A 24,040-nucleotide genomic window follows, 5' to 3' on the forward strand; every position below is an offset into this window, starting at 1 on the left:
GGAGAATCGCTTGAATCCAGGAGGCAGAGGTTGCAGTGAGCTGAGATCACGCCATTGTACTCCAGCCTGGGCAACAGAGCAAGACTCTGTCTCAAAAATAAATAAAATAAAATAAAGAAACTCCCACTTTCTCAGACTGCCTGGAACAGCTGAACACTTCTTTCCTGCCAATCAACCTCCACAGGTAAGCCAATCCCTCAGGCCTGACGGGTCCTGAGGCTCCGCTGAACACCTTCCACAAGTCTTCCTATGCCTGTAGCAAAGGGCTCCCTGGGGACTTCTGACAAAAGGATGGGCCAGAGGCATATGCTGTCTGGCAGATGAGGCTGTCTGGGTTCCTCTAGGATAAATAGAAATCTTGAGTGCGTCTATGCACTGAGCCAGGCACTGGCTAAGACTTCTCATACACTATCACGTTTAATCCTCTCAGCAAACTGCAGGCTACTAATTCTTGCTCCAATTTCGCAATCCAGGAACCTGGCCTCAGAGTTACAGAGTTGGGTTACTTTCCCGGGCTACCACAGCCAGGCAGGGGTGGAGCCAGGATTCAGACCTTAGTCTGCCAGAAAGAGCCCAGGATCCTCACTGGGAGAGCAGGAATGCGCCATGTTCCCCTGCTGTCCCCATGCCTGGCACAGGCTCTGCACAGAGAAGGAGCTTAGAAATGCATATTGGGCTGAACTGAACCAAATCAAAAGACTCTAGATGAGAAGAAAGAGCCCGCTTCCTGTTGGACACAAAGTCCCCGGGGCATTTCTGCAGCGCCAGCTCCTTGTGCGGGGCCTGGTACATAACGATGTTCAAGCAAGGCTTGGGATCAATAAAGGAGCGAGCATTTCATATTCTCGGCCAGAAGTTACACTGGGTCCCAGACCTATTATTGCATTAAGAGTTGCACAATACGATTTTCCAATTCTGTTATTCCTGCTGCATTCTTGCGTGAAAAAGACTTTTCCCTCTTCAACTGTCCACAGCAACCTCCTTCCCTCCTCTGAGCTAAATCCGCATGTCTGAAGGAAGTTGTCCTGCGTGTCCCACTAAATACAGGCTCCTTTCGGCTCCCTCGGGGTGGGGATGGGAAGAACCTGTAGCGAGCACCTACTCTGTGCTTTAGCAAGTGCGATCTCCTTTCATTTTCACAACAGCCCCTGGGTCGGAGCTGAACAGCCCCACTGGATGGATGAGAAGACCCAGACCAGGGGAGTTAAATGACTTGTCCAAGGTGACCTGGCAAGTTACAGGCTGAACTGGGATTGATCCCAGATCTACCCGGCCCCAAAAGTTATGCCCTTTCTCCACCACTCACTTTCCTTCCAGGCCTGAGTTGCTTCCCTTCCTGATAGTGTGGTCGGTGCAGATCTCAGAACGTGTAAACCTGGTGACACCAGATCCGTCACTTTACAGTGAGTGAAGGAAGTACCCGGGGATCGGCTTACTAATTCTAGGGGCCAGTGAATTATTCATGCCACCATTAACTTGGAGGCCCTTTCAGCCTCACCTCTCTTTCCCTTGCTCCGGACCCTCAGATCCTGGCCTACCTGAGCTCGGCAGACCTGTGGGGGCCCCTGGTGAGGAGATGCTGGCAGAGTGGGGGGCTTGCCTGCTGCTGGCAGTGGCACTGCTGGGCCCAGGGCTCCAGGCCCAAGCCATGGAAGGTAGGCACTCTTGGGACAGACATGAACTGAGAGGGGAAGGAGGTGGGCAGGCAACAGCCAGGGGCTCAAGATGTTTCTACATGGGAAGCCAGAAAGCAGGAGGTCCTTTTAGGGGATGTGGCTGAGTTGAGAATGTGTTTGTTCCTGAGATGGGGGGAGACAATATTGAGTGCCTGCCGTGTGTTGCATGTTTCACATGTAGGTTGCATTTAATCTGCACAACAAACTTCAAGGTGGATGTTAGTCCCCCATTTTCCAGATGAAGAAACTGAGGACTAGAGATATTAAGTAACCTGTCCAAGGTTACATGGTCACCAAGGTTGAAAGGAATGGCTCCAAAAACTATTAAAGGCTTATTGCTAAAGAGTCTTTTTTTTTTTTTTTTTTGAGACAGTCTTGCCCTGTCACCCAGGCTGGAGTGCAGTGGCCCTATCTCAGCTCACTGCAACCTCCACCTCCCAGGTTCAAACAATTCTCCTGTCTCAGCCTCTCGAGTAGCTGGGATTACAGGCATGTGCCACCATGACCAGCTAATTTTTGTATTTTTAGTAGAGATGGGGTTTCACCATGTTGGTCACGCTGGTCTTGAACTCCTAACCTCAGATGATCCACCTGCCTCGGCCTCCCAAAGTGCTGGGATTACAGGCATGAGCCACCGCACCCAGCCTATTGCTGAAGAGTCTTTATTCTCCTCCCGAGACCCTGCTGTCCATCCCACTGCCAAGCAAGTGAAATCAAAGTTCCTTCTTATGGTATTCAGTGCCCTCTGAGTGTGGGCTCCAACTTCCATATCGTATTGAGCCTCAGTTTCCTGCATCCCTTGGGCATCCCATGCTCTGGCAGGAGAATCACAACCCCTTCTGCTTCACCCTCAGGGATCTTAAGCCCTGCTGTCCCCTCTGTCTGTAAAGTCTTTTTTCCCTTTTTCCACCTGAGAACATCTGGCTCACCCTTCAAGCTCAGATCAAATACCACTCCCTCCATCGGCCTTCCACATCCTCCATCAACCTCACGGGCGCCTTCACTGGGGCTCCTGGAACCCTCTGCCTGCACTGTGGTCCCCAGTGGCTTTGTGCTGCTCTGGCCTTCCAAGCATTGTTTACCTATCTGTGAAGCCGGGGTGATATCATTTCACCCTTCGGCAAGGCTCAAGTGGGGCTCAGGGAGGAATTGTACCTTGCCAGTCACCCAGTCACTGGCAGAGATGGGATGGGCACCCAAGCGTCTCAACCCATGCCTGGGTGGTGGGAGGAGGTAGCTTTTCCTATTTTCTGGCCACTGGGGCTTAAGGGGCCTTGGGGTAACCCTGGACATCAGTGTGCCTGGCTGGGTCCTAGTGGACAAGGCCTCTGCTTATGCTGATGACTGGAGCCACCTGGGCTGTAGGAATTCCACTCTGATGCTCTGGCGCCTTTCCCTGCCCTGTGGGTAGGGCTGGGAGAAGGACAATAACAGGCATTGGACAGAATATCTATTTGTCCTTTTGCCATAAAGGCATGAATTAGATGCCATTCCTGCCCTGTCCTGCCCCAAGAGCCAGGCAGAGAGCTGATAATGTGCATCTGTGCGGCCCTCACACAGCCTTTAGCTCATCAGTGCTCACAGTCACCCAGCAAGGGAGGCACCACTATCCCCATGTCACGGCTCACAGAGGCTAAGTGCACGTGCGTCTGGGCCTTTGTCTATGCCATTCCCTCCCTGAAAATCTTCCCCAACTGAAGAAACCTTCTCATTCTTCCTAGACAAACTCAAATATCACCCCCTCTGGGAATCTTGCCCCTCCTTGATACTGCTGGCCCCAGCAAGATCGGCTTTCCTCTCCCCGGACCCCAGAGCCCCTTTGTGGCCACAGTGCAATCACGCTGTGTGTTTTGTCTCATTTGCCTGACTCCCCCTGCCCCACTCCATGGTGAGCTACCCACAGAGGGGCCCATTTTGAATCAGCACAGGCCTGGTACAGGGCACACGTTTAGCGAATGTGTCTTCTCTTATAGGGATTTGGTTAAGTGTATTCTTCAGGATGCTTTTGGTTGCAAGTGACAGAAACTCAACCTGGATGAGTTTAAGCAAAAAGAAGAATACATTGGCTCTGTAACCAGGGAGGCAGGAGGTAGCCGAGCTGGGCTCAGGGATGCCACAGCCAGAGCCTCTGGGCTCCAGGGCTACTTCCACTTCTCACATGGCTCTTCCAGTTCCCACAGGGGATTTTTCCTTAAGCCCTGAGCATAAATAATAAGATTTTTTTTTTTTTTTGAAATGGAGTCTCACTCTGTCTCACCCAGGCTGGAGTGCAGTGGCGCAATCTCGGCTCAGTGCAGCCTCTGCCTCCCGGGTTCAAGCAATTCTCCTGTCTCAGCCTCCTGAGTAGCTGGTATTACAGACTCCCGCCAACATGCCTGGCCAATTTTTGTATTTTTAGTAGAGACAGAGCTTCACCATGTTGGCTGGGCTGGTCTCGAACTCCTGACCTCAGGTGATCCACCCACCTTGGCCTCCCAAAGTGCTGGGATTACAGGCCTGAACCACCACGCCTGGCCATTAATAATTTTCTAAAAAATTTAAGAGTCAGATACCGACCAAATGCAATGTATGGACCTTGTTCCACCCCCAGGGCTCCCCCTCCCAGTCAAGGGACCAGAAAGGAAAGAACCCCTATCTGGGCATTCTGAGCAGAACTCTGGCCTAGCCTGGAGCACATGCCCACCCTGCGGGCCAGTCACTGTGGTGGTGGTGGGAGCCCCAAGACTCCCCAGCTAGAGTTAGGCGTCCACCCCTGGGGCAAGGAAGAGGAGGGAGGGTTACCACATGGAGGCAAGGAGGGGAGCAGTGTCTAAAAGAGGGGGCTATTGTTGCAAGAGGCGAAGGAAGTGGTATTGGGCAGACCCAAAGCAATAGATGTTCACTACAACAAGTGACTTCCCTTTCCCGGGCTCAGTTTTCTGATCTGTAAAATGGGTCAGTAGCACCTGCCCTGCCTAGTTCATGGGGCTGTTGTGAGGATTATATAAGATCATTCACTCACTCATTCATTCAGCAAATATACACTAAGCACCAGCTTTGTGCCAGGTACTGCTCTGGGTGCTTGCAATACGGTAGGGAGAGGGACAGAAATCCTTGCTCTCATAGAGAGCAGGATACTGAACCAAATCAATAAGTAAAATAAATAGCATGTTAGATCGTGATGAATTCTATGGAGAAGCATATAGCACTAAAGGGAGAGAAGGAGCATGGGCTGGGGAGAGGTTTTCAGGTGTAAATCAGGTGGTTAGGGAAGGCCTCACTGAGAAGGTGACCAGGGATGTGCTGGCTATTTTGTTGACTTTTAATTATGAAAAATTTCAAACACACGCAAAGCACAGAAAATCATACAATGAATCCCTATGTCCCCATCAATCATCTTCAATAATTATCAACGTTCTGCCTTTCTTGTTTCTTTTATCCCACCCCAGCCCCATTCTGGGAGGTGTGGAGAAATCTAAAGCCTATCTCAGATGCCATATTATTTCACCCATAAATATGTCAGAATATGTCTCTAACAGAGAAACACATAAAACTGTATATAACCTCAATACCTTTATCATGGTATAATAAGTCCTTAATTTAAAACATTTTTTTTAGAGACAAGGTCTCTCTCTGTCACCCAGGCTGGAGTACAGTGCTGTGGTCATAGCTCACTGCAGCCTCGAACTCCTAGGCTCAAGTGGTCCTCCTGCCTCAGCCTCTTGAGAAGCTGGGACCACAGGAGCACTCCATCACTCCTGGCTTCATTCCTTAATTTATGTGCTAACTCAATTCATGTTCAGTTTTCCCCAACTATTGACCAAATATATATATATATAAAATAAATATATTATATATTATATATATAAATATATATTTTTTTACAATTCATTTGTTCAAATCAGAATCCAAACAAGGTCCATGCATTGCATTTGGTTGATATTTGACTTTTATATTTTTTATAAAATTATTATTATTTGCAGAGACAGGGTCTCACTATGTTGCTCAGGCTGGTCTCAAACTCCTGGCCTCAGGTGATCCTTCTGCCTCGGCCTCCCAAAGTGCTGGGATTACAGGTGTGAGCCATGGCACCCGGCCTTGACTCTTTTAATACAACAGTTGTGCCTCCTTCCCCCCTTTATCATTTGTTGTTGAAGCCCCAGCGTCATTTATCTTATAGAACTTCCCACATTCTGGACTTGCCAAATATATCCTCATGGAATTACTTAAAATGTTCCTCTAGCTTCCATATTTACTCTAACTGTAGACAGATCCAGAGACTTCCTGAGATTCATATTTCTTCATTTTTTTTTTTCAAGAAGAGATTTACTGGCCCGTGTTTCACTTGACACTTGTCTACATCAGTGGGTTCAGGGTTTGTTAGCCTGGTCTATTTGTTACAAAGTTCTCCAAATTAACTTTTTCAGTTTTTTTTTTTTTTTTCACTGTCAAATAGTCAGCTGAAGCGAATTTTTTTTTTCTTTTTTTTCTTTTTTTAGAGGTTGGGGTCTTGCTATGCCTAGGCTGGTCTTGAAATACTGGGTTCAAGTGATCCTCCTGCCTCAGCCTCCCAAAGTGCTGAGGACACCCGGCTATATACTTTTAATTATAAAAATTTTTATTTGCCTGGCTTATTTGACCAGTAAAAAAAAATTCAAACATTTAGCAAAGTTGAAAGAATTTTACAGGGAATGCCTGTATAACCAAATCATCTGTTTTACCTCTCATCAACTTTTTACTCAGTGATTAGAACAGGGTTTGATAATGTTGTCTGGATCCATTATTTCATTAAGGCTTGGAAAATGTGATTTCCTTGTTTAAATTTTTTTTTTTTTAATTTTGAGACAGGGTCTTTGTCTGTTGCCCAGGCTGGAGTGCAGTGGTTCCACCATGGCTCACTGTAGCCTTGACCTCCCAGGCTCAAGTAATCCTCCTGCCTCAGCCTCCCAAGCAGCTAGGACCACCAACATGCACCACCATGCCCAGCTAATTTTTAAATTTTTTTTGTAGAGATGGGGGTCTTACTATGTTGCCCAGGCTGGTCTCAAACTCCTGGACTCAAGTGATCCTCCTGCCTTGCCCTCCCAAATTGCTGGGATTATAGTTCTGAGCCATCACGGCCAGCCAAAATTATGTTTTCCTAGTGTTGTTATTCTTTCTGAAGTCTTCTATAAATAAGTTTTCCCGGCCGGGCACGGTGGCTCATGCCTGTAATCCCACCACTTTGAGATGCCCAGGCGGGTGGATCAACTGAGGTCAGGAGTTCGAGACCAGCCTGGCCAAAATAGTGAAACCCTGTCTGTACTAAAAATACAAAAATTAGCTGGGCATAGTGGCAGTCACCTGTAATCTAGCTCCTCGGGAGGCTGAGGCAGGAGAATTGCTGGAACCCAGGAGGTGGAGGTTGCAGTGAGCTAAGATTGCACCATTGCACTCAAGCCTGGGCCGACAATAAGTTTTCCCTCACCATCTATTTAGTTGTCCAGAAATACAGTCCATATAGGAAAGGCCAAGTAGATGTTACATTTCTATTATCAATTTCCTTTAAAAAATTGATAAATGAGTTAGTGCCTAGCAACCTCTAAAATAAACCAATGAGTTTCATTTCAATTTCTTTTGAGTTGCATTGTGAATTCTTGTTTTTATATATGTGATATGTTTCAATCCACTGCAAGCATTACTCTCTTTTGATGCTCGAATTGTACCTTCTTTAGCCAGTGGAAGCCATTTCAAGTAGGTTTCTGTGTCTTTTTTTTTTTTTTTTTTTTTTTTTTTTGAGATGGAGTCTTGCTCTGTCACCCAGGCTGGAGTGCAGTGGCACAATCTCAGCTCACTGCAAACTCTACCTGCTAGGTTCAAGGGATTCTCATGTCTCAGCCCCCTGAGAAGCTGGGATTACAGGCGTGCACCACCACACCCAGCTAATTTTTGTATTTTTAGTGGAGACAGGGTTTCGCCATGTTGCCCAGGCTGGTCTCGAACTGGTGAGCTCAAACGATCCGCCCACTGGGATTACAGGCATGAGCCACTGCGCCTGGCCAGGTTTCTGTGTCTTTCGACACAATCTCAGCAGTCTTTGATAGCTTCTTTGCTGTTTGGCATAGCAAGATAACCAAGTATATTTTGTGTATTTCCTGTATTAAATCTGGTACCAGACATTGCTCTAAAGAGCCTTGTTCGTCTTAGTTGAACATAAGAATCCTAATCGAAAGCCTAGAGGTGTAAAATGCTACTGGATTCTAGGCCTTCTTGGTAAACAGAACTAGGAAATAAATTTTTAAAACATAAAAATAATCAAGTTCACACTGATACTTTCAATTCAAATTAAGGATCACAAGAGTTTTACTTACTATTTTAAATTTATATCTATCAGGCTGGGCGCGGTGGCTCATGCCTATAATCCCAGCACTTCGGGAGGCCAACGCAGGCGGATAACTTGAGGTCAGGAGTTCGAGACCAGCCTGCCCAAAATGGTGAAACCCTGTCTCTACTAAAAATACAAAAATTAGCTGGGTGTGGTGGCGGGCACCTGTAATTCCAGCTACTTGGGAGGCTGAGGCATAAGAATCGCTTGAACCTGGAAGGCAGAGGTTGCAGTGAGCTGAGATAGTGCCACTGCACTCCAGCCTGGGCTACAGAGCCAGACTCCACCTAAAAAAAAAAAAAATTATACTTATACACTGAAAATATTGGTTTCTATTGACATTAACTTACTTATTTGCTCTATTCTAATATATAATAATTGCAAAATGATATTGAATATTATTACTAATAGTAAGTTTACTGAATATACTTTAAGATGTTGTTGTGGTTCATTTTGTCCTTGAGATATATCCCACTAGGACTGTGTGGTCAAAATACTGTCTTTCAAAGTCATTTGAAATCATTTTTCCTCATGTGACTATGTCTCCAAGTTGGTAAGATTCCGTTTATTTGTTTCAGTTTGGGATATTTAGGGGTTACTTAACTTTTTTTTGATCTCTTAAAATTATATAAAGTATTTTATATGCTTACACAGTGAAAATTATGAAACAGGGCACATTTAAGGAGATCCAGCCATCATGCCTGCTTCCTCCCCTCTTTTTACTACTTCCCCTGACAGAGAATTATTCTTATTAGTTTCCTTCCATTGTTTTCTTTTGTCAAACACAAGCAAATCTGCACATATAAAAATGTACTTTTAACATCGTCGTAGACTGTGCACATTTTCACTTGGGGAGGTTATTATTATTATTAATTTCAAAGTAATGTTTTAATAATTAACTTAAATTCCCTACTGCATAATGTTTTAACTAAAATTCTCGGGCCCTGCCTGACACTTCCTGTCTCCTTTCCTGGCTTGCTTTTTCTCCATAGCTTCTCACTGTGTCATAAACTATATATATACTTCTTTTAGTTTTTATTTATTTTTTTTTTTGAGACAGAGTCTCGCTCTGTTGCCCAGGCTGGAGTGCAGCGGCATGATCTGCAACCTCCGCCTCCCGGGTGCAAGCGATTCTCCTGCCTCAGCCTCCCAGGTAGCTGGGACTACAGGCGCACACCACCACGCCTGGCTAATTTTTGTATTTTTAGTAGAGATGGGATTTCACTATATTGGCCAGGCTGGTCTCGAACTCCTGACCTTGTGATCTGCCCACTTCTGTCTCCCAAAGTGCTGGGATTACAGGCATGAGACACTGCACCTGGCCCCATAAACTCTATATTTTACCTGCTATGTTTATTGTCTGTCTTCCCTGCCAGAATGTAGGTTCCATGAGGGCAGGGGTTTTGTCTGTTTTGTTTCTGCTGTGACCCCAGCACCTAGAACAATGTCTAGCACTCAAACAGTATTTGTGGAATGAATACCAGCATGCTTGGTCAGCATCTGAAGAATAAGTAGATGCATGAGCAAATAAACACATGGCCTTGTGTTCCCTCATCCCATCCTAAGAACCCAGCTTTGTAGCTGGGCCCACTGCCCTTACCACATGTACCCAAGACCCCAGCACAGAGTCTCAGCCATACTTCTCTCTTGCCCCAGGTGTCAAATGTGGGGGTGTGCTCTCAGCACCTTCTGGAAACTTCTCCAGCCCCAACTTCCCTAGACTGTACCCCTACAACACAGAGTGCAGCTGGCTGATCGTGGTGGCCGAGGGATCCTCGGTGCTGCTCACCTTCCATGCCTTTGACCTAGAGTACCACGACACCTGCAGCTTCGACTTTCTGGAGATCTACAATGGGGCCTCACCAGACAAGGGCAACCTGCTGGGGAGGTTCTGCGGCAAGGTGCCCCCGCCGCCCTTCACCTCCTCCTGGCATGTCATGTCTGTCATCTTTCACTCGGACAAGCATGTGGCCAGCCATGGCTTTTCTGCGGGCTACCAGAAAGGTCAACGGGGGGCCTAAGGGACCTGTTGCAGTGGCTCACACCTGTAATCCTGGTGCTTTGGCAAGCCAAAGTGGGAGGATTACTTGATCCCAGGAGTTCAAGGGGGGATTTGGCAGTGGAGGAGCTGGCCCTGGGGTGGAGATGGGAAGATAGCAGCAGGGCTCAGGTGAGACCTACAGGGTCTCAGCATCTTGGCACGTAGACTGCTCTGTAACCTGCAGGACCCAGCTCTCATGTATAGTTTATAAGGCAAAAGCAGCCTCCTCACCGTTCATGACCATGTTTGTAGCTGGGGTTCCCACCTTCATGGCAATGCTCCCCATGCCGCCTCCGTTTCTCCCGGAGTCCTCAGAGGGTTGCACTGTGCTCAGGAATGAGGCTGTCACGCTCTACTACCCTTGTCATTCTTGTCCTGTGTCATGGCATAAGGCCACAGGAGGGGACACCACTTCTGTTGGGGCCTTCTGCAGCATCCCACCACTTCACGGCTTGGGAATCCTTGCCTGAGTTCCCACACGAGGGTCTGGGTGGAGCTAGTGACTGTTATATCATGTGTCCCTAACCCCTCTCTCCTTCAACCAGGCTTGACACCTGCCTCTCAGTCTAGTGAGGGGAGAGGAGGCCTTGTTCTTCTTGCCTTTCTCTTTGACTCACTCGTCCTTGTCTCCAGGTTCTGTGCAAAGGCTCAAATCTCCTGCTTCCTCCCAATGCCAGAACCAAAGACCTCACTGATGTTAACTCAAACAGTAGACACCCACAGAGGCTACTGGTTCCCAGGGTCCGCCAACAGCAATCCTGGGGGACTCAGGTGGGACCCCAGTCACTGCTGCATTTGGAAGGATAGAATTGTAGAATGCCACAACACAAGAACCATAGGCTGATCTAATCATAGTTTTGGAATTTTAGACCCTTAGATTTGTAGAATGTTAGGATATCAAAGTCTTAATACCATCAGCCGCATTTCCTAACATTTTTAAAAACAGGAATACCTTTATGTCAAATGGAACCTTATGTTAATCCCCTATTTTTTTTTTAAAAAAATGATAAAGGCAATAAAAAATAAAGGCAATGTTTTAGTGGTATGCATTTATTCTGTAAGTTCTTTTTTGTTTGTTTGTTTGTTTGTTTTGAGATGGAGTTTTCTCTGTCATCCAGGCTGGAGTGCAGTGGCGCAATCTTGGCTCACTGCAACCTCTACCTCTCGGGTTCAAGCCATTCTCCTGCCTCAGCCTCCCAAGTAGCTGGGATTACAGGCACGTGCCACCCACCATGCTTGGCTAATTTTTGTATTTTTGGTAGAGATGGGATTTTGCCATGTTGGCCAGGCTGGTCTCAAACTCCTGACCTCAAGTGATCCACCCGCCTCGGCCTCCCAAAGTGCTGGGATTACAGGCGTGAGCCACCATGCCCAGCCTGTAAATTCATATTTTAACTTCTTATAAGCCAGTCATTAAAAACACAAGTAAATATTGATGGCCTCCAATGAGTTAAATTTTTAAATGTAGAATATTTAAATTTTAATATCTTGTTAAAGATATTAAAGTCTGTGGGTGCTATCTCTTCATTACATTAAAAGAGAGCTTGAAATACAGCATAAGAATGAAATTTGCACCAGGTGCCAGCAGGTGCTCCAGGGGGCTGCTGGGGAGCCCCAGGGCACAGTTGGGAAGTCTCTGCGAAGGTTGTTAGTGTTGGAACGGATCTCACAGGCTATCTAAACCTGCCCTCTCATTTCACAAAATCTGAGTCCCTGAGAGGGCCTTCCTAAAGTTACATGGCTGGGCCAGCACTGGGAAAAGACGCCAAGTCCTTAGACGCCCCATCCAGAGCCCTGGTCACACAGCCGTGCCATAGGGCGAGATGCTGGAGTCTCAGGAAACACATCCCACATATGTCCTCCCTGCTGGTGACCTCCAGCAAGTCGCGGCATTCACCCACACTTGCCATGTAGTTGTACTGGCCAAGCTGGCTTCCTGAGAGTTTCCAGCAGCATATTTTCAGACTGTGCTCAAGTCTGAGCCCAGTGGATCAAGCTGGTTCAGTCTTATGATTTCTAATGTTCCAATGAGGCTCAGAGAGGCTGGGTTACTTCCCCAGAGTCACACAGCTAATAAAAGGCAGAGATGGGAGACTACTTGTCTTCAGATGTCAAACCAAGCTCTACTTCATCAGGTCCTCTCTCTAAGTCTTGGTTTCCTCATCCGTTAGGGAGGTTTGATCACATTCCTGAGCTCAGGCACCTCAGCCTCTGTGCCCCACTGGCCTCGTAGGAGTGGACAGTGAAGGTCACAAGGGTCAAGTGCACAGGATCCATAGTTAGTCTTCCTGGGTTCAAATCCCACTTTCCCAGTTACCGGTCGGGTGACCTGCTCTCAGGGCCCTGACCACGTTCCCTGGGCCCTGCCACTTCGATGTGCTTCTGCCAACCTCCACAGTTCTTTGCTGGAGGGCTTTTTTCTGAAGTCTCAGTAGGGCACTCCCAGCCCACAGCAGCCCTCTGCCTGCACTCTGGGGAGTTGGCATATAAATGCCGCAGCTCCCTTGCTCCTAGATTGACAGAACTCTGAAGTATGTGCTTTACCCCGTCCCCAGAGTTCCTCCCCAGGTCAGCAGCTGACTTGAACACACCTCCCCTTCTCTGTCCTCTCCCTCCCTCCCCACCTGGGGGCCCCTGGATCTCCCAAGTAAACTCCTTGCACTCAAATCCTTATCTCAAGATCTGCCTGGGTGAACTCAAACTCAAGTAAGCTACTGAACTTGTCTTTACCTCCCTTTTCTTAATTATAAAATCAGAGAAACTGCAGCACAGTCCTTGTGCAGCTACTCTGAGGATTTGAACAGGCCGCATAGGTGCCAAGTGCTATGCCTGAGCACGTGCTACACTTGCTACTTGGGTAGCAGGTGCTTGTCGGATGGTAATGAGGCCCTAATGAGATACCTGTGGGGGCAGCATGTTGGAGTGTCTTGTTCCCAAGGGAGGAAATTGGGAGCCACAAGGAGAAAGAAAGCTCAGTTCAAGTGGGCTCCCTTGCAGATGTGTGTGGCGGCGTCCTGACTGGCCTGTCGGGGGTCCTCACCAGTCCTGAGTACCCCAACAACTACCCGAACAGCATGGAGTGCCACTGGGTGATCCGGGCCGCCGGCCCTGCCCACGTCAAGCTGGTGTTCGTGGACTTCCAGGTGGAGGGCAATGAAGAGTGCACCTATGACTACGTGGCTGTGCTTGGGGGGCCTGGCCCCACCCGTGGGCACCACTACTGTGGCAGCACCAGGCCCCCCACCCTCGTGTCTCTGGGCCACGAACTGCAGGTGGTCTTCAAGTCTGACTTCAACATCGGAGGCCGTGGCTTCAAGGCCTACTACTTCTCAGGTAGGAGGGGCTGGCGCTCCACCCTGAATCCTCCTGTGCCTACTGGGCTCTTGTCTCCCCATTACACTTGCAGGGGTCACACCTTTCTGCCCCCCAGCAGCCTTGGGCTTTCTGCACTCTCTCTGCCTGGAATGCTCTAGCATACCCTTGGCTGATGCCAAGACATAAGCATGTCACCTCTGCGAAGACTTACTGTTTTACCAGAATTAATCCCTTTTTCAACTCCTTATATAAGTTTTTTACACTATGATCTAACATTTGTCACTTCTGTGTGTGGTTTGCATGTCAATCTCTCCTGTCTGACTGAGTCCCTTATGGGCTTATCTTTGCACCTGGCACATAGTAGGTACTCAATATTCGTAAAATGAGTGGATGAAGTTGTGGGAACTTTACAGTCTAGTTAGAGAGATTATAAGGAAAGAGACAGTGCAAGCCATTATGATCTGTGCTATCCATCAGTAAGAATCATGGATGACTTCGTGGAGAAGAGAATTGAGCAGTACCCTGAAGGAGTTAGACGGAAGCAGAAGGGAAGGGTGTTCCAAGCAGGAGGAACAGCATGTGCAAAGGCCTGGAGGGCAGAGAGTGTTTGGTATGCGCATAGTACATACCAAATGGGGCAGTGAGAAAAGGGGAAAGGCCAGGCATGAACCACATCATCTGTCAAGCCAGGGAGTTCAGAGGTAACTCTGAGGACAGGTATTGTGTATTATTATTGAATTCCTAACAGGGCCTACACCTGTGAAGGGGACTGTCAACTGGAATGCAAGTCCCAGCTTTCAGCTTGTTGCAGTTTAAAACAAGCTTTGGGATCAAGCATCCCAACTTTCAGATAGTTGGGATCAATTGTCTGGTGTGCTAGCCATGGTGCCCACAACCTGCTGGTGGTTTTTGGACCACTGTGGCACCTGCTGCCTAAGCTGTAGCTGCAGAGGGTGACTTCTCCTCTCCCCTCACTGTTGCTCCTTCCACCTCCCCATCCCCCACCCAGGAGAATGCCAGGAGGTATACATGGCCTTGCGGGGCAACTTCTCCAGCCCACAGTACCCCAGCTCCTACCCCAACAACATCCGCTGCCACTGGACCATCCGCCTGCCCCCAGGCTACCAGGTCAAGGTGTTCTTCCTGGACCTGGACCTGGAGGAGCCCAACAGCCTGACCAAGACCTGTGACTTTGACCATCTGGCGGCCTTCGATGGGGCCAGCGAGGAGGCACCCCTGCTGGGGAATTGGTGTGGACACCACCTGCCACCACCCATCACCTCAAGCCACAACCAGCTTCTGCTTCTGCTGCACACAGACCGCAGCACCACCCGCAGGGGCTTCTCCGTGGCCTACATCGGAGGTCAGCTGGGCTGTGGGAGTGGGTCCACTGAGGGCAAAGGGGAGTCTTTGCAGCCTCAGTCTTTGCAGTCTCCTTCCTCCATCCCACCAGTTTGTCCTGCCCCCCCCCCCCCATGAATGGTCTTCTCCAGCTCCTTCTCCATTGGCTACACCCTTGCCCACTCTCGGGACCCCTGAGACTGGACAGTACGGCTCCCGCTTGTTTCCACTATTGCAGAGCCTCCTTCCCCAGCTCCTAACTTCATGAGTCCTCACCCCTCCCCATCTGGTTCCTTCCCCCTGGGCCCCTGGCCCCTCTTGTGTTGTTATTGGTCCCCTGTATCCAGGGGAAATAGACAAAATATGGTAATATTGTTTATGGCAAAAAAATTGGTATAACTGTGGGGATGTCTACCAGCCCTGCTTGTATCATTCAGAACTACTCATTGAAAACATGGTGCTTGTTTTTCCTCACTCAACAGGAAGCCTGGAGCTAGGCAGCTGCTGTATTGGTCCAGGGGCTCAACACTGTTCCAAGTGTTATCTCTGGGACTCTCTGAGCCTCACAGCTGCAAGATGGCTGCCATAGCTCCAGGCATCACATCCATGTTCAAGACTGGAGGGGACAGGGGAAGTGCCAGCTGCAAATGGCTCTTTATCAAGAAAGCAAAAGCATCTCTAGAACCTCTCATAAGACTTATACAAAATGTCCCATCAGTTTGAACTCAGTCAGATGGCCATGCCTGGCTGCAGAGGAAGCTGGGAAGCTGGTATTTGGCTTTCTCAGGCTCCATATTATTGTTTAGATGTGTCAACCAAGAGGGTCCACCATTGCTCCCCTCCTCCTACCCTTCTTTGTCTATGGGCCCAGAAATATCTGCACTCTGTACCTATTGTGCCCTCTTCCTGGCCAAGCAAAGCTCCTCGTTGTGCAGGTATAGCAACAGAGGTGCTGAGAGGGAAAAGACTTCATTGTGACCACATGGGCAGTCAGTGGCACAGCCAGGATTAGAACTTACTCTCCTGCCTTCTTCTTGCTTGTTTGAGAGGGGCACGAGGGAGGGGAGTCCAGAGCTAAGCTCAGAGAGACCAGGGTCACATCCAAATGCTGCCATTTACTGATCATCCAAGAGGGCTCATCTGTAAAATAGGTTGATGAAGGCCCTAGACAGGTGGTCATGAAGGACAAATGAAGTAACAAGGTCACAATGCCTGGATCCAAGGACAGCTTTCCTTCAGGAAGGTGTCTCAGGCCTGTTCAGCATTCAAAAGATCTTTCCTTGCTCCATATGCAAGGGGAGTTGGGGCCAGGAATGGAGGAGATGGTGATCTGCAGCAAGCTTGCGGCAGAGCCGTGAACTTGGGCAGGCCAGCCCCTTCGGGCCTCGGTGGGTTCCACATGCAAGCTGGGGTGGGAGAGCTGTGGCTCTGTTAGCACAGCCCTGGAGAGCCCAGCTCCGTTGGCTATGCCTCCACTAGCTGGCATGGCCCCATGTCTCTGTGGGCCTCAGTTTCTCCACCTGTAAGATGAGGATATTGACGGAAAGATCTTTAAAGTTCCTTTTGCCTCTGATAGTCTTATTTCCAGAACTCTCCCAGGCCCTCTCCCAGCCCTGTGTGATTTAGGACAAGCCCCTTCTGCAGAGAAGGAGAGAAAGTTAGGGGGGGTTCTTATCCCAGCTCCTGTTCCAGGGGCTTCGGGGCAGGAGTGCCCACCCCCCACTCCACCTCACCTCCCTCCCCCTCAGATCCCTGTGGGGGCCCAGGGGCAGACAAGGGCACTCACACTGGGCGAGGCTCCAGATGTGGCCCAGGCTGCAGGAGGCCTCCCCACTGGGAGGGCAGCCACAGTGCCAGCTGGGGTGACACACAGTTCAGCACCACCGAGATCATCGTGGGAGACGGCTGGCCCATAAATCCCCGACTGCCCAGACACCAGAGGCTGAAATATGTCTGAGGCATTTCCCGGAGAGGGGTTGAGAGTTCCAGGCCTCTGCCTGCCAGCTCTCTTTCCTTTTCCTCCCACCAGGCAGCTGCCTTCATTTCCCCTATCCTCACCCCTGCCCCCGCATGCATGCACATACACACATACACACACACACACACACACACACACACACACACACACACACACACACACGCTCACCCAAAGCAGACATTTTGAGTCATGTGCACCCTGTCCTGGCCAGGAGGGCTGCAGGAGGCTGCTGAATAGGGCGAACAGACCACGAACTCTGAAATCCTGTCAACCCGGTTGGCCACTGCAAACAACTTCATCTCTCAGAGCATCCATTTCCAAACCTGTAAAATGAGTTTAGTCACATCCACCTCCTGGGGTCATTGTAGGGAGGGAAAGTGAGGCTTCCCTCACCACCCTTTTTAAAACTGAAGCTCTCCTTCCTCATTCCTCCCCAATTCCGATTCGCTCTACTCTCCCGCTGTTTCTTCTTTGCTAGATTTTCCTTTGGGGCACGCTGACACGTGGGTGTATTTTACATTTATTGCCCCCTCCCCCATCTAGAATGTAAGCTCCACAAGGCAAGAATTTCAGCTGTGTTTTTTCCTCATTTTTGTATTCGTGGTGCTGAGAATAGGACCTGAACATAGCAGGCCATCAATATATTTGTTAAATAATTGAATGAATTGCCTGGCACATGGCCAAGTGATTAGCAGATGAATTTTTATAATTATTAAGAACATTCATTCATTCACTCAGCATTCACTGGGCCTGCCAAGCTCTGTGCTGGGCCCAGAGGACGCTGAGAGGATCAAACTTGGTGCCTTCCCTGAGGAGCTCACAGTCTGATGGAGGTGAACAGAGTAACCCGTATAAGATATCCCACACTGTGCCCTGTAGGATTCCGTAAGAGCTTTTCCTACTCTGGGCCTCAGTTTCCCCATCCACCACCCTTTGTGGGAGGGTAGGGGGTGTTGGGGAGGTGAGGGTCAGACCGCCTGACCCTAAGGCTTCCAGCTCCTCCCTCCGATTCCCAGTGGTGCCCATGAACGTGAGCTGCTCCCGCACGGACTTCCAGATCCTGATCTCCACGCAGGCGCTGGCCCCGCTGGAGCGGACCAAGGTCTACCTGGGCAGCCGGAGCTGTGCCGCCCAGGAGGTCGGCGGCAACTTCAGGATCCAGGCCCGCTTTGATACCTGCGGCACTGAGTCTCAGGTAGGGGCTGGGGGAAGGGGCAGTCACAAGGGAGGGACTCTGACCCTGCTGAAAGGCACCTCACATTCCTGAAAATTCAGCTTCTCCTGGCTCTGGGGGCCACACAGGCCTGGATGCAGAGCTAACCCCTTCTTGGCTTTACTTACCTCAACCAATTTGCTTAGGGTAAATGTAGCAAAGAACTCCAATAGGAGAGACAGAGGAGAGGGGGTCCCTCTGGTTCCCAGCTCTCTTCCTTTTCTCTTCCCAGCTCTCTTTCCTAACCCCAGCTGCTGCTGCTTAACCCCACAGCAACCTAAAGACGCTACCGGTCACTCCTGCTACAGGGTCCCTGCTGGCTGAGCTGCCAGCAGTTATTCTTTGCTGTTCCTCCCCTTTCCCTTCAGTGCTCCCCAAGGACCCTGAAGACCTCACCCCTTTAGTATGCAGAGCTGTGTGGGAGCCCTGCTTCTCCCACCCATCCCCAACCTGGTGATCCAAATCCATTCCTGGGCTCCACAGCACAAAAGGCCCTTTCAAGGCACAGGATTCCCTCCCTCAAAAGGCTGTGAGCCTTACAAGTCCATTTTCCCTACTATCCTTGTATTTTGGAGGCCGTGAACCCAGACTTAGGGCCCTCACAGAGTCACTGGGCAGTGGCTCAAGCACCCTGGATATTTGTATGCTTAGGGACAGGTCAGGAAGTGGGGTATGGAGAAAAGGAACAGTGGCCTCTGTTGGAAAAACTCTCTGGCCTTGAAATCCAGGGGCTTTGCAGTCTGACTTAGCAGAAATCATGTGCTTTCCAGCAAACCCTCCCCCGCCTCCCAACATTAGCCACATGTATGCCTCTGGCCCCTCCAGGCCACCCTCTGCCTGCCCCAGCCTCCTGGCAACCACCATCCTTTTGACCTGAGAAGAGAAGGAGGGTAGGGGGCCAGTCCTGGCTGCCGAGGTATTCTGCCCTCCCCCTATTCCATGCCCTAAGTCTCCCAGAGCTTTTGTCTGGGACAGAACCACATTCCATAAAGTCATGGAATGATGGAGACAAAGAATCCGAGAAGCAGGGACTCAGGAAATCCTAGAACCAACGACTCATAGACACTCACTGTCTCATAGTCACAGAACCACCACCAGAACTCAGATCCACAGAACCATGAAATCTTGGGGTCAGTATCTTGGAAACATAAAATCAGAAAACCTTTGATTCATGGATTATTAGTGTAACCCTTATAAATAAATCCTAGACCCTCAAAGGATCAGTCTTTGCATAGAGTTGCTTTGGAAGATACGCAGCTCAAACAGCTGACAGCAATAAAAAGTAATGCCAATCTTTACTTGCAACTCTTTAAAAACATTAGAGACTTGACTCCCTACACAGCCATCAACAATCCATGTTGTGTGGCTTTTCTTTCTTTGTCAAGTCTGTCACTCATCAAAACCCCCTAAAGCTTCCCCCCACCCCCATTCTCTGATTTTTCCCTCCCTTCCTTATTATGTAGATTTACTTTAGCCTTTCACTGGGTCCCCTTCCACTCTCAGGAGTCTTTCTTTCTCCAGTGTCCTGATTCTATATCCCAAAAATCCAGGGCACAAGTTCTCAGATGGGAGCAGGAGCTCCTCTGGGGACATGGAATCAGAGCCTTTTGGAAGCCCAAAGTTGGAATAGACACATAAAGTCACCTAGTCCATAAAACTGATTTGTGACCAGCCTGGTCAACATGATGAAACCTCGTCTCTACTAAAAATACAACAATTAGCTGGGCATGGCGGTGAACTCCTGTAATCCCAGCTACTCAGGAGGCTGAGGCATGAGAATCGCTTGAACCCGGGAGGCAGAGGTTGCAGTGAGCCAAGATCGTGCCACTACACTCCAGCCTGGGCAACAGAGCAAGACTCTGTCTCAAAACAAAACAAAACAAAAAACAAACCAAAAAAACCACACGAGAACCCTCCTGATTTGTGACACCTGTTCAACCCTTCCCCAAAAGGGTCACCCAGTCTCTGGTGCTGGGGACTTCCTACTGTTCACGGCTGCTGTGACTCTGCTAGGCAGCTTTGATTTTTAGAAGCGTCCTCTCAGGAGTGCTACTTGCTAGATGGGGCCAGTTAGGAAACCCTGAAGAAGGCAGTGGCTGCAGCAGATTGGGCGTGGTTGGGAGAGTAGTTCTGCATCACTGCTGACCACGCCAGACTGCCCATCACAATGCTGCCCTCCAGCCTGGGCCTGCAGGCCCATTGTCTCAGGGCCACTCGACTCCTTCATCTGAGGTGGGGAGGGCAGCAGGGTGCCAGGCCCCCACATCTTGTTCCTCGATGGCTCTTCCCAACACTAGGCTGCTGTCCCTGGGGTGGCCAGGGGCTCAACGGCAGGATACCTACTGCAGATATCATCGGGAGAAAAGGCTGCAGGGGGAAGCCATACAGCACCGGGGACAAAGCTCCTAAGGTGGAGGCAGGAGACTTGGCTTCTCTAGCTCTGGGCAAGTCATCGCCCTTCCAGGCCTCAGTAGTCATGTCTGTAAATTTGCCAAGGATGGGGGATTGGAGTCGATGCTTTGAAAAGCCCCCTTTGGTTCTATATTCTTTTGTTTGAGTGAGGTGTGATGGCCAAGAGCACAGTTAAGAGTTGGGCAGATCTGAGTGAGAATATGGGCTCTGTCACTTGTATGCTATGTGACCTCAGGCAAGGGATTTAACCTCGGGGCCTTAGTTTCCTCCTCTGTAACATGGGTTTTTTTTTGTTTTGTTTTTTTGTTTGTTTGTTTGTTTGTTTGTTTGTTTTTGAGATGGAGTCTCGCTCTGTCCCACAGGCTGGAGTGCAGTGGCTCGATCTCAGCTCACTGCAAGCTCCACCTCCCGGGTTCATGCCATTCTCGTGCCTCAGCCTCCCGAGTAGCTGGGACTACAGGCGCCCATCATCACGCCTGGCTAATTTGTTGTATTTTTAGTAGAGATGGGGTTTCATGGTGTTAGTCAGGATGGTCTCGATCTCCTGACCTCATGATCCGCCCACCTTGGCCTCCCACAGTGCTGGGATTACAGGCGTGAGCCACCGCACCTGGCCACATGGGGGTTTTAGTGGTACCAATAAGAGAACATTGTTGTGAGAATTAAATAAGATACTTAAAATATAGAGCCTGGACCATGGTAAATGGCCCCAGAACATTAGCCAGAGAAACACTGGCACCAAATCTGATATCGTCCTTCCAGACAGCTTACCTTCACGGTACCCCTTTTACAGATGGGATCACTGAGGCTCAGAGTTAGGACTAGAACACAGGCTCCTCGGGCTCTGCCCCCCTGGTACTGAGAACCCCACATATATAGGGAAACAAGGTCAGCCCAAGCTCCTTCAGGTGTGATGAGTACCCTGTGACCCCACAGAGAAGAAACAACACTTCAGTGATTGTCAGCGTGCTGTACATCGACTTCTCGGCCGCGGGGCGGGAGGACATCCATGAGTACGAGGTCCGCTGTGAGCCACGGCGCAAGGAGGCTTCTGTCCACCTGCTCTCTGGCTCTCACTGGCTGGGGCCCTATGCTGCCACTGCGGAGCACCTTCAGGAAGCACCACCCATGGATGAGGCGGAGGCACTGGAGGGCCCAGTGAGCATGGTAGCCCAGGATACCAGTGACATCGTCTTCCTGGGCCTTTGCATCCTGGCTGGAATCCTCATGGTTATTGCCATCGTGGTCTTGATGCTGCTTTGAATAGACAGCATAGGGACCTGGCATCTGACATGCCTGGGAGGCAGCTTAGGGACCCATAACAGGGGTGGGACAGGGACTTGCTGACTTGGTGACCATTGGCAGGTCATATCCCTCTCTGAGCCTCCATTTCCTAGGGACAGTCATTCTGCCCTGCTATCTCACAGGGCTGGCATGAGGCTCAGAGGCGGGCAGAGATGGATAAGAGCTTTGTAATCTGTAGCATGCTGTGTATGTATATGCAATTGCTGTTATTAATTTTAAAGATATTCTGCTGTAGAAAAGAACTCTCCCACGTGTGTTACTTGTCAGTTTGGATAGTTGTGGTCACTGGTGGCAGAGTGTAGATAAAACTGACTCATTCTATAACTTATATGGGTGCTTTACCAACTCAGGGTACAAACAAAGGCACCACTAATTTTCCTCCCTCCCTCCCTCCCTCCTTCTTTTCTTCCTTTCTTCCTTCCTTCCTTTCTCTCTCTTTCTTTTCTTTTCTTTTCCTTCGAGACAGAGTCCTGCTCTATTGCCCAGGCTGGAGTGCAATGGCACAATGTTGGCTCACTGCAATCTCTGCCTCCCGGGTTCAAGCAATTCTCCTACCTCAGCCTCCCGAGCAGCTGGGATTACAGGCACCTGCCACCACACCTGGCTAATTTTTGTATTTTTAGTAGAGATGTGGTTTCACCATGTTGGCCAGGCTGGTCTCGAATTCCTGACCTCAGGTGATCCACCCGCCTCGGCCTCCAAAAGTGCTGGGATTACAGGTGTAAGCCACTGCACCCAGCCTTATTTTTCCAATTAATTGCTCATCTTAGACCTTCATTAGCAGGAAGCTAATGAAGTATCCATCCAGGGGCCTTCACCATCCTGAATTGACCCAGGAACCCTGGGAACTTTGTCTAAAGCAAGCTGTCTCTGCCTCCAAACTCCAGGAATAGAGAAAGGGAGCCAAAGTCCCATCCAGTGCCCTCACTTCAGCCCCTGCCACATGGTGTCAGTGTTGAAGGCTGGACCTGCACATCTTGGCAGACGCTTGTCCGTGGAGGTGGCGATGCCCTGCTGGGTCACAGCCCCATATAAACCGCGGCAGGCCACACACTGTGCTCAGTCGTGAGATTGGAGCTGAAGGCTGGTGTCTCTCTTTCATGTTGGAGTTTTTCCTTAAATGTCTGTGATCCTTGACAAAAGCTGATTGAAGTCCCACACGTCTCTGTCCTTGCCCCTGATGCCAACCTCAGATCACCAGCCCATCTTTGCCCTCCAGAGGAGTTCTCTTTGGAGCCCTCTGTACCCTCTCCTGCCTTTGGACTTCAGTCAGAGCTACTCCAGTCTACTCAGAGCTACTCCAGTCTACCCACATTTTCTAAGTTCATATCACAGGGAGCTGGGGTTGGGTTTCCTCATGAGAAGACCTCTGGGATTATTATGCAAATTGATCCATCCTTCTCAGAGCTCTCCTTGACACCAAGAAGTGAAGCAATCTTATTAATGAAAAATAAACAAAAAATGCATTTATAATACACCATTTTCCCCCTGCTCATCTTTGTATTTGCATAATGATCACTCCAGAGAGTCCTTTCACAATAGCAGAAATCTCCAGATTGACCATGCTGCCCACTGGCACCAAGTTAAAAAAACTATGGCCCAATTACAATTCACTCAACAACCCAACAAGCATCCACTGGATTCCAGATTTTGTGTCTGTTGCTGTGGCAGAGGCTCCAGGCACACAGCAGCACACATGCCAGATGAGATTCCTACCTGCAAGGCGTTTGGTGTGGGAGAGCAGAACTGCGGAGGGAGAGGGACAGATGCTTTGGTAACTTGGAAGAAAAATGACGAAGAGCCAACAAAGTAAGAAATGAATTAAGCAAGGGAAAAAGTTGCCTGGACATTAGGAATTAAAATGGGTTCAAGTCCAACTGGAAGAGTTAGAAATGGGTTTAAGCTCTTCTAGTGAATTAGGGACTTTTGTCAGGGTAGGTGTGCCGGCGGGAGAGTCTTGAATCTGCCCTAGGGTGTTGGGAGTAGAGCCCCCTTCTTCTTTCTCTCCTACCCACCTTCTCACCGTCAGTCTTGAGCCAGGTACCTTCAAGCAGTTACCTTCACCAGCCAGGTGCCTTCATCTTCATGAGCCCATTTCCTTCTGTGGCTCAGTTTTCTTTTTTTTTTCTTTTCTTTTTTCTTTTCCTTTCTTTTCTTTTCTTTTCTTTTCTTTCTTTCTTTCTTTCTTTCTTTCTTTCTTTCTTTCTTTCTTTCTTTCTTTCTTCTTTCTTTCTTTTCTTTCTTTTTCTCCTTCCTTCCTTCTCTTTCTTTCTTCTTTTGACGGAGTCTCACTTTATTGCCAGACTGGAGTACAGTGGCACAATCCCGACTCACTACTACAACCTCTGCCTCCTGGGTTCAAGCGATTCTCCTGTTTCAGCCTCCCGAGTAGCTGGGATTACAGGTGTACATCCGG

The 24,040-nt window shown here is 49.3% G+C and overlaps 1 protein-coding gene across 1 annotated transcript; it reads left to right on the top strand.

Moving 5' to 3' along the window:
• The first annotated feature begins 1,083 nt into the window (after positions 1 to 1,083).
• On the top strand, positions 1,084 to 22,635 carry CDCP2 (CUB domain containing protein 2). The gene is made up of 6 exons (XM_055092376.3): positions 1,084 to 1,655; positions 9,676 to 10,023; positions 13,058 to 13,393; positions 14,385 to 14,738; positions 17,711 to 17,889; positions 21,256 to 22,635. Exons 1-6 carry the CDS (start codon positions 1,463 to 1,465, stop codon positions 21,580 to 21,582), a joined length of 1,737 nt encoding a protein of 578 aa, XP_054948351.2. The 5' UTR covers positions 1,084 to 1,462; the 3' UTR covers positions 21,583 to 22,635.
• The last annotated feature ends 1,405 nt before the right edge of the window (positions 22,636 to 24,040 follow it).

The sequence above is a fragment of the Pan paniscus genome, chromosome 1 (assembly GCF_029289425.2).
Source record: "Pan paniscus chromosome 1, NHGRI_mPanPan1-v2.0_pri, whole genome shotgun sequence".
In the NCBI taxonomy this organism is placed as follows: Eukaryota; Metazoa; Chordata; class Mammalia; order Primates; family Hominidae; genus Pan; species Pan paniscus.

Coding starts and splice junctions, on each gene's coding strand:
- CDCP2 (XM_055092376.3), top strand. CDS start 1,463: ATGCCACCATTAACTTGGAGGCCCTTTCAGCCTCACCTCTCTTTCCCT. Junction 1,656..9,675: donor CCAGGCCCAAGCCATGGAAG/GTAGGCACTCTT, acceptor CTCTTGCCCCAG/GTGTCAAATGTGGGGGTGTG. Junction 10,024..13,057: donor TTCTGCGGGCTACCAGAAAG/GTCAACGGGGGG, acceptor GCTCCCTTGCAG/ATGTGTGTGGCGGCGTCCTG.